This window comes from Lissotriton vulgaris, chromosome 10, assembly GCF_964263255.1.
Source record: "Lissotriton vulgaris chromosome 10, aLisVul1.2, whole genome shotgun sequence".
In the NCBI taxonomy this organism is placed as follows: domain Eukaryota; kingdom Metazoa; phylum Chordata; class Amphibia; order Caudata; family Salamandridae; genus Lissotriton; species Lissotriton vulgaris.
Window position 1 is genome coordinate 133,823,122 of NC_141698.1, and position 14,523 is coordinate 133,837,644.

At 42.6% G+C, this 14,523-nt stretch overlaps 1 protein-coding gene across 1 annotated transcript in view; it reads right to left on the reverse strand.

Annotated features, from left to right (window-relative positions):
- Window positions 1-14,523, reverse strand: part of SHMT1 (serine hydroxymethyltransferase 1) — a 128,267-nt gene that overhangs the window by 81,705 nt on the left and 32,039 nt on the right. The window contains exon 5 of the mRNA XM_086940711.1: window positions 13,455-13,615. Coding sequence (XP_086796837.1) covers window positions 13,455-13,615 — 161 coding nt within the window. The remainder of the gene's footprint in view (window positions 1-13,454; window positions 13,616-14,523) is intronic.

Below are 14,523 nucleotides of genomic sequence, written 5' to 3' on the forward strand. Positions count from 1 at the left end.
AATACATTCTTTTAAGCTGCAATGCAATTCCTGGTTAGAAAGGAATAGCTATTCCATGTTTTACATCTTCGGAATGGCAATCATAAATCTTCTTTACTAGTATGGTTGGATTTCATATTACTATTTTAGACAATCCACTCTTACAAAGTGGACATTTCTCTGCTCTTACAGCTCTGTGTGCCTTTAGCCTGTTTCCACAACACTCCAATATAAGTCCAATTGCATTTTGAGGTCTAGGAATGTCGCGAAGAGCATTTAGTTGACTCTTCCTTTTTTTCGTCCCACGTTTGTTTGCTTGGTGCATGAAGATGGAAGATTCAAAAACATTTTTTTTCACAATTGGTCAAATTACTTTGTGAATGTAAATAACAATTAAAGCATACTTGCAAACTGTGAATACATGCCTTTATCGATGTTTCACTACAAAATGATAAGATTGTATTTGTTTAACAGAGCGTACTGCTCTCCGACAATGGCGATTTGCACAGGGTCACTGGAAAGTCTAAAAGGTTGTCCTTGTCCCCACTCCTCCACCCCCAGAACTTTAGTGTCTTCTACGCCCCTGCAAGGGCGCATGAGGCCCAAAGGATTATGAAGTAAAAAAAGAGTGCAAAAGTGAATTACAACACATTGTTATCTTTGTTACTTTTGGACTCTGAGAAAGACTGGCTGGGTGCGCATCCTCCTTGCTCCAGCAGAATCATCCCTTCGATTCATGCGTTTGCCTGTGTCACAATGCTTATGACAGCAGAGGCAGAATGGGCATCAGCAACGAACTCTCAGAGCCGGCAGAGGTTAGCTAGGGTGAATGTATGAGTACAAGATCTTCGTTATGATCTTATTTGGGGACCACCACATAGGCCTCAATTAATAAAAGAGGGATTGCTAGCACATTTTTCCCTCTGTTGTAGCTCTAAATTTCAGAGATTGCGTATTCCATTTTGGATAGGAGGGCCAACTCCAATAGAGCAAAACAGCACCCCATAAGAATATATAGGCAAATCTATCTAAAACAATGGCAGTTGCCCTTTCCACTCGTCATTGCATGCTAAAACAAAAACAAAAAAAGTCACTCACTTCACGGGCTAAAGTAAAAACAGAAGCCCAAAGTTTTTTTTTTTTTTTAGGTACAATCCGTATATTTTATAAACCGACTGGATGCAGCACTGGACGAGAACCCTGTCAGGATGGGTGGAAATAGCTAAAAGGAAGAAGAAGAAAAAAAAAAAATCGACTCTCCTTGCGGGGATCGAATCTGCAGCTGCACTCCTCCAATTACAGATATTTGTTCAGTTGCAAAACGTGTAGACTCTTCTTGGCTACACTTTTAAAGCACGTCACAATTAACACAAAATAAGAGATTTTTTCCTTTAAAGCCTTCCACAACTTCAAATGGTGTCAGTCCGAGACTAGATGACTTGTGACACAAACAATCCCAAAATTCGCAAATTCATTGCTGGAAAGCTGTTGCGCTCAGTTTAGGGCTCAGAACGTCCTCCTGGTTTTAAAACGTCCTGGAAGGGCAATACGGGTTTAAAAATAATAATTGAAAAAAGATACTTCACATGTTCATTTCTTTCATAGAGAGAAATAAACAAATTAAAAATCCAGGAATGTACGTTACTTGCGAAACCAACAAAAAGGAGTAAATAACAAATTTACGAAATTGTATAAAAACAACTAGGACACCATAATAACATAGTATATTCATTAAACCTTCCTGTTAAGACGGAGGTCCTGCTAGGGTTAAACAAAAGGAAAGCCAGGCAGGCCCATATGGCATGCGAATAGATTTCTCATTTCCACTTTCCCAAATGTATGGCAGGCAGTCAGAACACCTAAAGGAGATACGAACTAGTTACTCCCGGTAATGTTCTTTCTAGTGCATACTTAATCTAACCTCAGAGTCCTCACCTTAGAATATCCCCACAGACTGGACCTGGAGATTCCATTTGTACCAATATTCCTGTGTGCCGCTCAGTGCCATTGTACAGCCCATGCAGACTCCATACCACCCCGGTAGTGACAGAGCAGCACCACATATGGGCACCACCCCTGCGCGCCGACGTAAACTTCTTGTCTTCTCCATTTCTGATCCTTCATCCACAGAGCTTGATGAATTATTGGCAATAGTGTGCTGATCATTAACCTGAAATCTTTTTCAGATGGCAAAAAACAGAGGCAACTCCACAGAACGGGGGGGAGAGAGACAGCAGGGAGAAATCCGCAGGTAAAGAAAGTAACCATCAGAGAGAGGGTTTCCAAAAGGTAAATAACTTGTTCTTCTGATGGTTATTTCTAACTGCAGACTCATCAGATTTAGAATAGGTAGCAAATCAGTACCGTTCCAGCCGTGCAGGGTGCATGGAGTGGGCGGAGAACAAAAAGTCTCTCAGGACTGAGCAGGGGCGAAGCGTTCTTCCCCACCAGACTCGGCGGCCAAGCAAGTACTACTTTGTGATGTATGCACCAGGTGGAATGGGCCCTCAGACGTCAGAAATATTATTTACGACCATTGCATGGCGCATCTTGATCCAGAGGACTATCTACCTCAACTGGATCTACTTCTGTACAGCCTTCACCTTCTTTGCTCTGAAAAACTCCACAGAAAGTCGATTGTCCACTCGAAGGTCGTTGGTACAATCTATATAAAAAAATAAAGCCTATTGGGAGCCAACCAATGGCGCCTCTTCTCCTCTTTAGAGGAGTACGGGGTGCAAAGAAGTTAAGAAGGGTGCTCAAGTCCTCACCACCAATTTGTCCAGGAAAAATGTGGAAATGGTGGTTGCACTGACAGTCTGCCATAGCACCCTTCTACAGCGCCTCAGAAACATCGGAATCCAAGGAAAAGCACTAGAATGGATCACCTCGTTCCTCACCGGAAGAACACAGAGAGTCCGCCTTCCACCATTCAAGTCAGAGGCCACTGAAATCATCTGCGGCGTACCACAAGGATCTTCACTCAGCCCCACCCTCTTCAACGTGTACATGAGCCCCCTCGCGGTCATCGCACGCCAAGACAACCTCAACATCATCTCCTACGCGGATGACACTCAACTGATCCTATCACTCACCAATGACCCTAGCACCGCCAAAACTAACTTACACGAAGGAATGAAAGAAGTAGCCGAATGGATGAAACACAGCCGTCTGAAACTGAACTCAGATAAAACAGAAGTCCTCATCTTTGGTACCTCCCCCTCCGCATGGGACGACTCTTGGTGGCCAGAAGCCCTTGGAAAAGCACCCATCCCGACAGACCACGCACGGAACCTGGGCGTCATCCTGGATTCCTCACTATCAATGAACAGACAAGTCAACGCCGTCTCCTCATCCTGCTTCAACATTCTTCGCATGCTCAAAAAAACATTTCGTTGGATCCCCACCGAAACTAGGAAAACGGTCACCCACGCTCTGGTCACGAGCCGACTGGACTATGGAAACACCCTCTACGCCGGGACTACCGCTAAACTCCAGAAAAGACTCCAACGAATCCAAAACGCCTCAGCCAGGCTCATATTAGACATCCCACGTAAAGAACATATCTCTGGTCACCTGAAAAACCTCCACTGGCTTCCCGTCAATAAGAGGATCACTTTCCGGCTCCTAACCCACGCACACAAAGCACTCTACGAAATCGGACCAGAATGCCTCAACACACGACTGTCCTTCTACACCCCCTCCCGCCAGCTACGATCATCCAACCAAGCCCTTGCCACTGTACCTCGCATCAACAAAACCACCATGGGAGGTAGATCCTTCTCCTACCTGGCAGCTAAAACCTGGAACTCACTTCCCACTTACCTTCGCCTTACCCAGAACCACCTAGCATTCAGAAAGCAACTTAAAACGTGGATTTTCGACAAGTAATTCCCCACCCCCCCTCTAGCGCCTTGAGACCCTCTGGGTATGTAGTGCGCTATACAAATTCTCTGACTTGACTTGACTTGACTTGCCTGCAGTTCACTCATAAGACAGGCTAACGTAATCACAATGAGGAAGACTGTCTTCAAGACCAAGTGACACAATTGCAGGTCTTTGATAGGCGAGGAATGTTAAGACCAAAATCAGGTCCCACTGTGGCATCACAAATTATTTGGGTGGGAACAGGAGTCCAACCGTTAATAAATCTCAACACAACAGGTGATTGAGCAAGGCACTTGGTCGGGCAAACACAGAATAGGTGAAAGGCTGACAAACTTTCACAATGCTCACTTGCTGGGGGCAAGGATAAAACACACAAATGGTCTTTGCTTTTTAAGAGTCAGTATCCCCGTGCACAACACCAGGATACAAACTTGTTCCAGCATCCAACGTAGACAAATTTCATGGATTGACATCTGGCGGCAGGGATAACATCCACTACCTAGCAGATCGAAAGCAATTACCTGTCACTGCTCAATCTGCAAGAATAAAAGGTGTAAGTTACACTTAATCGGACAGAGAACACTACCCTTCCGCTGGGACAGACGATCCTTCTGAAGCAGTAGCCTGATCGGAGGACTGATGTTCATGCAGAGAAGCTTGCGATACCATATTCTACTGGCCCAATCCAGAGGCACAACAATACCCTGCTGCAGTGTCTGAGGAAAGGAGGAGTGGCAGGGAGGGCATTGAACTGGATGGAATCCTTGTCCGAGCGCAGCTTTCAGGTGAGGCAGGGCTCGCACTACTCCAGGGTCATAAAGCTGAAATAGGGAGTACCGCAAGGATCAACCCTGAGCCCGACCCGGTTTAATCTCTATGTTACAATGTTAGCGGAGATTGCAGATGATTTTGGGAACAGGATTGTATCCTATGCCGATGACACGCAGCTGGTGGTCTTCCTGACACAAGCACAGGAGACGGCAGCCGCCAACTTTGTGGCTTGCATGCAAGATCTTGCATCATGGATGGCGAATAACTGCCTGAAATTGATCGGCAGTAAGACCAAGGTGCTTGTGGTGTGAAGAGCCCCGTCCGTGTGGTCATTGGCATGGTGGCCCCAGTCTCTGGGGTCCACCCAGATGCCCTGCGAGTGGGCAAAGAACTTAGGGGTCTGGCTGGATACAAAACTATCTTTCGAGTATCACACCAGGCGGGTAGCAGGGGCTTGTTTTGGAGTCCTGAGGGGACTCCGGAACACCCTGGACATGCTGCCCACCGCAGCCAGAAAGACCATGGTTCATGCCCTGGTAACCTCGCGCCTTGACTATAGCAATGTTTTGTATCTGGGGGTCACAGGCAAATGTATGCAAAGGCTGCAAGTTATGCAGAATGCGGCTGCTCGACTAGTTCTTATGCTCCCTAGGAGGGACTCCTCGAAGATGGCGTTAGCTTCCCTGCACTGGCTGCCGATAAGTGAGAGAGTCCTATTTAAGGCACTGTGCGTCTGCCATTGCATCATTCAGGGGAGTTGTCCATCCTATCTGTCTGATTTATTGAGGCTCTACACTCCAATACGCCAACTGAGATCGGTGGGGACGGGCCAGGTGCGTGTCCCTGCCATTAAGAGAGCTAGGATGGGCGGGTTCTCCTTCCGCTTTTTGGCAGCTCAGCATTGGAATAAGCTCCCTGTGATCCTACGGTTGGAGGGCTCGGAAGCTATCTTCCGGAAAAAGCTGAAATCTTTTCCCTCCAGGATAGGCGTGCTGTGCCAGGCTGGGTAGGGGTTGTGGCAGCTTTTGCACCGTAGCGCGGGGACACACTGGCAGAGTGTAACCATGCGCTCTATAAATTCATCTATTATTATTAAAGCCAATGAAAGAATTCTGAATTTGCCCTTCCACAAAAAGGTATTCAGAGGTTTGCGGTTCAAGAAAGGCCAGAGGCCAAAGGCCTATTTCAAAATGAGGAAATAGCGAGCGCAACAACCCTAGTCTTTCTCAGAGTCCAGTACCATCTCTATGTAATAAGGATATTTCCAGTAGCAGGATCAACAGATGTTCTGTTGAAATTCTTTCTGAATCGGTTGAAATATTGGACGGGGCAGAGAGAAAAAAGTAGGACAAAGACATTCATAACAACTGCAAGACCAATCTGTCAGATGTGATTGATCACCAACTGGGAAAGAAGGGATAACACCCCCCCCCCAAAATGACTCTAGGGGGAAGAGGAGTTGAGTTGGAAGATCGGGGCCCCTTTTGGCCCATACGCGGTCTGTCAATAAAAAAAGCATTTAAAAAAAAGAAAGAATTGAATGTGGCAAGAAGTGTGATGTCCATCATGCAGTGCAAGGACTATGGAGCATAATACAGCAATCAACCAACAGCATGACGGTGAAACAGAAATACTTCTCTGGGCTGATCTAAGTAGTGTTGACAATTTCTCCACGAAAGTCCAGTCAATGTATATTTTAAGCAATGGGTTTTGCAGCTAGCCGCGCTGTCAACCCACACCTAAAAACAGCTGGTAAACAACAAACCATCATTCAGTCCCCATTAGTCTAACTGCTAATGATACTGAAGCAAAGATGTCAATTAAAATCTTATGTGAAAACTTCAAGGTGGTGCAGAAGATAAGTGTTTCCAGGAGGATGATACCACTATCAGTCGGGCATTCATTTTCTTAAAACATAAAATGTGAACTTCTGGGTTCAGAAATGGTCGTTTTGTATACCTGTTAACACACAATGTAGCTACTTGAGTAATCTAATAAGTTAAGTAGGTAGACACTGCAAAGCTCTGGAACTCCCTCCCCTCTGCCATCCAATCTGCCTCGTCAGAAGCCATCTTTAGGAAACTCCTAAAAACCTGGCTCTTTGCGCAGAAAGCCTAGTACCTCTGCATTCCTCTCTGCTGCTGCGGTTTCTTTTCAGCGCCGGGACACCTCCTCGCGAGGTAGCTGTTCGCGCTAAACAAAAATCAGTATTATTATTAAGTTACGTTACAGTGTCCCTAAAAGCACTTCCTAATAGGAGTGCTGGGCAGATCAAAAAAATTTAAAGGGCTGTCCTCACCCACCACCATCATAGGATGGCCCTCGCTCTCTGAAAACCAGGTTTGATAGAGAGCGGGCCTACACCTGAAGACATGGAGGCACTTCTAATTTATAGTGGGAGAAGGGAGTTTAAAAACCAATGTAGTGTCCTACATTACATTTATTCATAGGACCCATTACTTGGTATTAAAATTTATAATGTGTGGATTAGGGGAACTATTACCCCATCACCACTCTTAGTCATTGACATGTTTCTGCCTATGGCTCTATTGAGTCAGTGTAGTTCATAGTCTGTTAACACAGACGGTAGCTACTATCCAACCTTACTTTACATTTAACACCAGAAGCTATGAGAGTTCTCTCTTGGTAAGGTTTAGGATTAACTTTTTCCATCGCCTGGTCACATTCCCTACCCGAAATAATTGGGCTAAAAATCACCCGCCCTGTCCTTTTGATGACTCCTCTTTGCAATCCACCCTACACACCAATCAGTTTTGTAAATTTTACTCTGACATTAGGAAAAAGTGGTTAGATCCAGTGTTAAGACAAATTGGATATAGACAATGTCGCCCAGCTCTTCTCTTCCTGCAGCTACTAGAGGGAGAGAAGATTTATTTTATAGCAAATTTTCTCAAACGTATTGTCAGACATCGATATAATCTAGATTAATTATCCCACAAAAGTAAGCGTCATTGCATAATTCTGTAACTCATTTTAAAATAATTATAGATACATTTTGTTTAGCTTTTCTCATTATGTTAAAATATTTTTAACAAAGTAACATCAAGATTGGAAAAGCCTTTTTATCCCGATTTTAAAAAGGCAAAGAATTGTTTTTTATTCATTATTGAGCTAAATATTTGTGAGGTTTGGTCTGCCATTTTTAACCTGTATATATTCTTTTTATCTTTATCAAAACTCAAGTTTGATTTGATTGTTGTATGCTTTTTATGATTTATATTCTAAATCGAAATAAAACTCAATTGACTGACTATTGAGTCAGTGGGATTCTTTAGGACAAACAAGCGGGATTCTGATGAGGCAATTTACTAAGGATTGCCTTGTAATTAGGGTGACCTATGTCTACCTCTAACCTAAAGCTTGGTTCATAGATACCTGTGAATACATAAATAGTTCATGGTGCCTTAATTAAAACGAGGACATACGTAACGTTGTACATGTTATGCAGTATTGCCTGCTAGTGGGATGTTGTGACACTGCAAACATGAGGAAATAGTAAACGCATTTCTTTACTCAATTGTGAGACCAGCTAAGAAACCTACCCCAATATAGGGTCTTCAATGCCCCATGGAAGAAAGATTTAAGGGACATCTGTAGTCACACTCTAGTGGAAGTAATCCTCTTTCAAAGTTAGAAATGTATATATTTGAGAAATGTAAGCATAAGTTAGACCATCATACGCTTACTCGTGGTCAGTGACAGTCAGGACAACATTCATTTTCTCATTCACACTCTTACTGGTTCAATGTGCATCCCTCACCGTACACCTACGTTCGTCCACTCGTTCCTCTCGACAATGTTGTAATGGAAGGAATGGGGTGTATTTAAGGTGTTCTCTTTCGTGGGGGGGCGAGAGTTCCACTGCACCTGTGGCTAGTTTTGTCTTCGCAGGTACGTAAACTCGTAATCTGGTGTCCGTTGCGCATTCTGCCTGGAGGACACGAGGAGGCGCAGCATCTTCAGCCAGCGTGCGCATCGGATACTGCAGTTTTTTTAGTGTGGACAGCTGTTATCTGGTGTCCCTAGCGCCGCCTGGCCGGAAGACGCAAGATAACGTAGCATCTTCATCCGGCGTACGTATGGGGTTCGGAAGTTTTATTTAAATGGGGCATTGTCCCATGTACACAACAATAAAGATACTTGCCAATTTTTTCGGGGGCTCATAAAAAGCATCAGGCAACTTCTATTTGTGCCAAGCTCGTATAGTTTACACAAATCCCAAAACTAAATTGTTTTAAAAAGGGAATAGATGAAGTTGTGATTTGCATTTACAATCTATAGGCCTCTATGGGTTGTCCATCATTTGGTGGGGTGCCTGAGCCTTAAAATTAATTTAATAGCTAAATGCATATGATCCATACTTTTTGTTTACATCGTAGCAGTTTTTTGACATACTTCTATCACAGAATCCTATGGTGTTGTTTAACCTTTTCTCGGTATAAATACAATGTTTAGGCGATGCAATATTGTGTCACAGGGCAGATTTTTACAATATTGTGCTTAAGTTCTATATAAACCAGTACAATCCGTAGCCTTTGTCTGTTACTGGAAGGCCCTGATATTTTCTGGTTACATAAGGGGGGGCTGTGATGCCACATGTTTACCTGCTGGATTTATGCACCTTGTGTGGTTTTTCATGGCCCTTTATGTAATTTGATGCCAGGGAATTTCGTCATTCAGTCCTTTCTCCCAGGTCCTCAGACGATACACACATTGTTTTTCTCGGATCAAAACGTTATTTTATGAATGTCCTGGTGGTTCATATTTATTTTGTCAAGAATCACCCACATTATGTCCACGTAACGAGGAACTTTTTCTAGGTGGTGGCAAATTCATTTCGTATTGTTCTTTTTGCATCGGATCATACTTCCTTGTTCGTTGATTTGGATTTTTATTTTTCGTGTGGTTATTCTCATATAGAATAGGCTGCATAGGCATGTTATTAGGCAAACAACAATTTCACTGTTGCAGTTAGTCAGTTTTTTTTTTTTTTTTTTAGAATCAATGGACTCCCTTTCTTCATGTCAATCTCTTAAGTGTTTTTTAGGTATTGCGCCTAGTGGTGCACTGCGCAGCAGTGCACGCCCAGCGCGAGACATTTAGTAGGAGAAAAACGGGTAATCTAAGCTGTGAGAAGTTAGCCTGATATATGATGTCTCCAATTCTGGGGGCACCTTCTATCAGTCCAAACAATCCCTTATGGTTATGGTTGTAAGTCAACCTTATAGACAAGCTATCCTAAGGGTAGCATGGACTAAGCAGCCTTAAAGGCTTAACTGAAGAGGTAGTGTTAAGCGAGCTGTTTTACCAATCACAATCCTGTAATATCAAATGAAAGGACACCACACAAGTTATATATTATAAACATATATGTATTTATTACTAGAATAATCCTCTGTACTCTTTATGAGTGCAGAGTCACAAGCGTTTAAACAAAAGCACAGTTAAACATATAAAAGTTGCACAATTATGGATGAGGCCCAGGGGCCACGCAAACCATATATTAAAAAAGTGGTAGAAGAGATACCAATCGAACAGTGGTTAGGCCTAGGGCATCGCTGGGAGCAGTCGGGACTAGCAATGCTGAAGTCGGGAAAAGCCTGCGGGATTCGGGTGCAGCGCTTATAGCACACACATGCACCAATGTAAAGTCAATGATGCGTAAAAGTTATAAAGTTACGGTTAAAGGAGACTTCAGCTTAACCTAGAAGGACGAAACTTTAGACACATCCTTTAATTTAAGTTTTCAAAACCAACACGTAAATAAAAGGCATTGCCATTTACAATGCCAATAGCTCAAACTCACAACTGCGAGACCTATTGCACTGCAAATGCTTGTTTAAAATATACTGGTGGAGTCTCAAATAAAACTCAATGAGTTCCATAACAAAATGTGACTTTTCCTAGAACTAAGTCCATACACCCTATATAAATACTCCAAAATATAAAATTGTGGAAACTACTGAAGATCAAAAAGGCAAAAACAGGTATTTTTCCCAATGCAGACTGATTTGGGCAGTGAAGCAACAAGGAGAAAACTAATGTTTCTAAGAGACGCATTCTAAGAGAAGCTTGACAATCTGACGCCTGGAAGGAGGAATCTATGAAGGAGGATTCACAATTCACAACAGGCAGTGGTGTAAAGAAACTAGAGGGCCCTCCCTGCGAAGTACCTACAGGCCCCCCCGCCCTCCCCATGCTCCAGGCCCGGTTTGGAGCTCTCAGGCCATGGACCTGCCAGTGCTGGAGGGGCCCACCCGCACCGCAGGGGCTTTTGTTACATTAACAATGGGGAAAATATGAACAAACTCAAATCTGGAAAGAGACTTAGCTGTGTGATCGCTACACCGCTGAAGAATTCCCAGGAGACAGAACCATAGTGTGACGAAGTGGGCTGGTGCAATAGGGTCGATGGAAGGAAGGTGGCATGGTTGTGGTAGTGTGTGCATTCCTAGTGAGCCCCAATATTTAATTTGAACATACCACACTCAATAAATGAAGTCATTTAAGGTTAGATTATGTAAGTACATTATGCAGATATCATGAAAATTTAGCATGGACCTAACCTTTTTAAAACTAAATTACAAACTCTTTAATAATTTTTGAGTATAGCATTTCAAGTAGGTGTCATGCTTCATCACACAGCAGGAAGATGGTATATCAGTGTGAGCTACACAACAACTAAGAGCTGTAGCACGTTTGGTTATACAATCATTAGTAAGCCATTTAACAGTGTGTGAGGGTCTTTCATTCTATAAACAAAAGTTAATAGTAGGGTGGCGTTAGACACTTTCCGAGGATATCAGGGTTAGGGTAACAGTTAGACTACAGAGCATTAGGCTCACTTTGTTCTTGAATACTTGTTGTCTCTATGCAAACAGTAGAGATGGTGTACTATTAAATCCAGTCTCCTATCACCCCGTAGTAGATTACAAACTGAGCCACGATGCATAATAATGCAACATGATTCAGTTCATAACATTTTGTAAACATGCAGAGGTTATACCCTACAAGAAGTTCTGCAGTGCAGTCTTGCACAGGTGACTAACATGGTCAAGGTCCAAAAACGAAAACATGACATTCTAAAACCTTGAAGTATCTGTGCTTGATGGTACTTTAGTCCTTATATTACATGGAATATAACCTGTCAGGTAATCCGGTCTGAACTTTGTCTCATATTCAGTCCCTCTTTACATTGACCCAATTCACCACCCTGCCGGTTACATCCCTCAAGGTATCTATTTTTATGGTCTCCTTATCGACAAAAGTTTACCTTTGCAGTCCATAACATTTATAGTTTATGCGAATTACTTTTTGGGGGCAGATCTTCAGTCAGAAATGATTACAGAGAATAAACAAAATCGTTTTGCAACATTAACAAGCAAGGACACATGCTTTCACAAGAAGATTAAAGTTTGACTTTAATGTCTGATGTTAAAGGTCGATAACCACACAAATCAGTGCAGTTAAGCAATTGCATGCATATAATTCTTCAGCACTTTAGGATCAGTTTTAGGGAGCATGGATTTTACGTCATACACCACAACATTACATGCTACATAGAAACAATGCCTCAAAACATTTACCCTTTTGAAATGTTAAACCATTAAATTTCAATACCACACCACCATAGGAACATTATTCAATAGCATTGTGTAAAATAATCTAATAATCTACAAGCACCATAATCTGCGTTACACTACATTGTCATCATGCCTCAAGGCAACAGTCACATAACCAACTAGGCCCTGCTTAGGACATAAAAGTGAGGTGGAACATTTTAAGGTATTTACGGCACCTGATAAAGGCAGATGATTTAGAGCATGGTTTTAAACAGGTACAGTAAAGGTCTCTTTTTGACTTTTCCATGGGGAAATGAGGAAGTCCACCTAGAATTCGATGTGTTTCACAATGTAAGTTTTAATAGGTTTAACCTACTGCAATTCATCAGTGGACAATTGCAGATCAGTAACAACTGCAAACCTCATAATTCCAATCCCATTGCAAGCATGACTTTGAGCAGCGACTGGAACATACCAACCCACAAAGGTATTTACCTCCCCATAAAAATGGTACAACAGTCCGGTGGCCTATATGCATTCAAACAGTATTCTCCTTTTCCAAGGCAGAGAGAAGGCAGTCTCCTTTGGGTTCAATATGAAACTTGCTGCCCGCTTGCCTTCTTCGACTAGGTAGCTCCACCCAGTAAGCTCTTTGTTGACGCCCAATAACAGATTTGAAAGCAGACCACGCCAATTCAAACCGAAAAAGGTCACCATTTGTATATGTGCCTTAAATACCCTTTGTTCGTCTGAGCCACACTAACTGCCAACAGATCTATCCATTGATGTCCCTTATCCAACCATGCTTTTGCCTAACATCTCCCATCTGCTCAGCCTAGGCACCAAGACCCAAGTTACAGACTATTACCTCACCCAAGCATGAAGCATTCATAGCATCACACTTAATAACTCACTCACAAAATCTTGAGTGGGGAACACAGGGAGCACTTGTACATGGACCTAATGGGAATACACGTACATCACGCCATGAGGAGGGCCTTCAGGCACACATGGTGTGGATATGATAAAGGTTGTCTGATGGGGAACCTGTACGCAGGAATGTGATTGCATGTCATCAACAACTTCTGTGTATGAAATGTTCTTACTTTGTACCACAAGACGTACAGTACATGCTGCCATTAATAGCTACAATATGCAAGCCCTCCAAACTGGTAAGAAAAGGTGTTTTAAGGCACAATGCCATTACAACACCATTGTAGAAAGCGATCTTACCTTATATGGCATAGACTCAAAAAAAATTGACGTGGCAGAGATTTTCTTTTTATCAGTCATGAACCCGTGGGTCAGGTGACCACCATCTGGTAAATCCAGGCCCATAATTCTTCCATGGGGCTCCACCAACCCAGTGTAAACTGCAAAGTTAGCTGGAGAACCTACAATAAAGCGGGCAAAACCGTGGGTCGTTGTGCAGAGCTTTTGTTATCCACAAAGTGTGATAAGTTAAAGTTATAGGTACCTACATCAGACTCTTTATTTATCAAAGACAAAACATACTTCTTTGGAATAATTCACAGGTATAAAACACACTGTATAATCATAAAAGTATTAACAGACTGACGCACTTCATATGGTCAATCTTTATTTTAATCAAAGCAACACACCCAGCACAAATCTTGCAATTCTCACATTCTGCAAAATGACAAAAGCGCAGCAGCAAAGCATGTAGACCTTGCATTGCACCAGCACCAAATCACAAAATAAAATAAAAAATCTTCCATGAAAAGTAAAGCGAGAAACAACGATTATTGTTTTACAATAGCAATGCAATGAAGCATTAACATGGCATATCATTACAGGCAAGGGACTGGGTATGTGGAGTGTAAAGACAAAGGTCAGCATAGAAAGAGAGGAAGCTATGCCGTTAATAGCCTCAATCTAGATGTCAAAAAGGTTCCAATAGGTGAATTTGGACTTCTGTGCAGACAAAAATACCTGTCCTGCTATTTGACCACTTTCAAAGGCGACACTGACAGGGCTGTTAAAACTGCAGGATCACCATCAAAGAGCCAACAAATCATCTATCCTCAGATTTACACACAAATTGAGGTATTTAGCAGCCAGCCTCCACACCAAAATAAACCCAAAAAGCATAGTCATATCAGACAAGTTGCTGCACTCCCTTAACTTTAGAGCATCAAGTCCTTTCTTCTACACATGCAAAAGGTCACTCAACTGATATATTTTTAACTATGAATATGACCCGTATATTTTGAGAACCAATCAATATGATGGGGTCTGGCCACAATGGTTCGCATTCAAAATTAAAGACAATAGAAAAGAA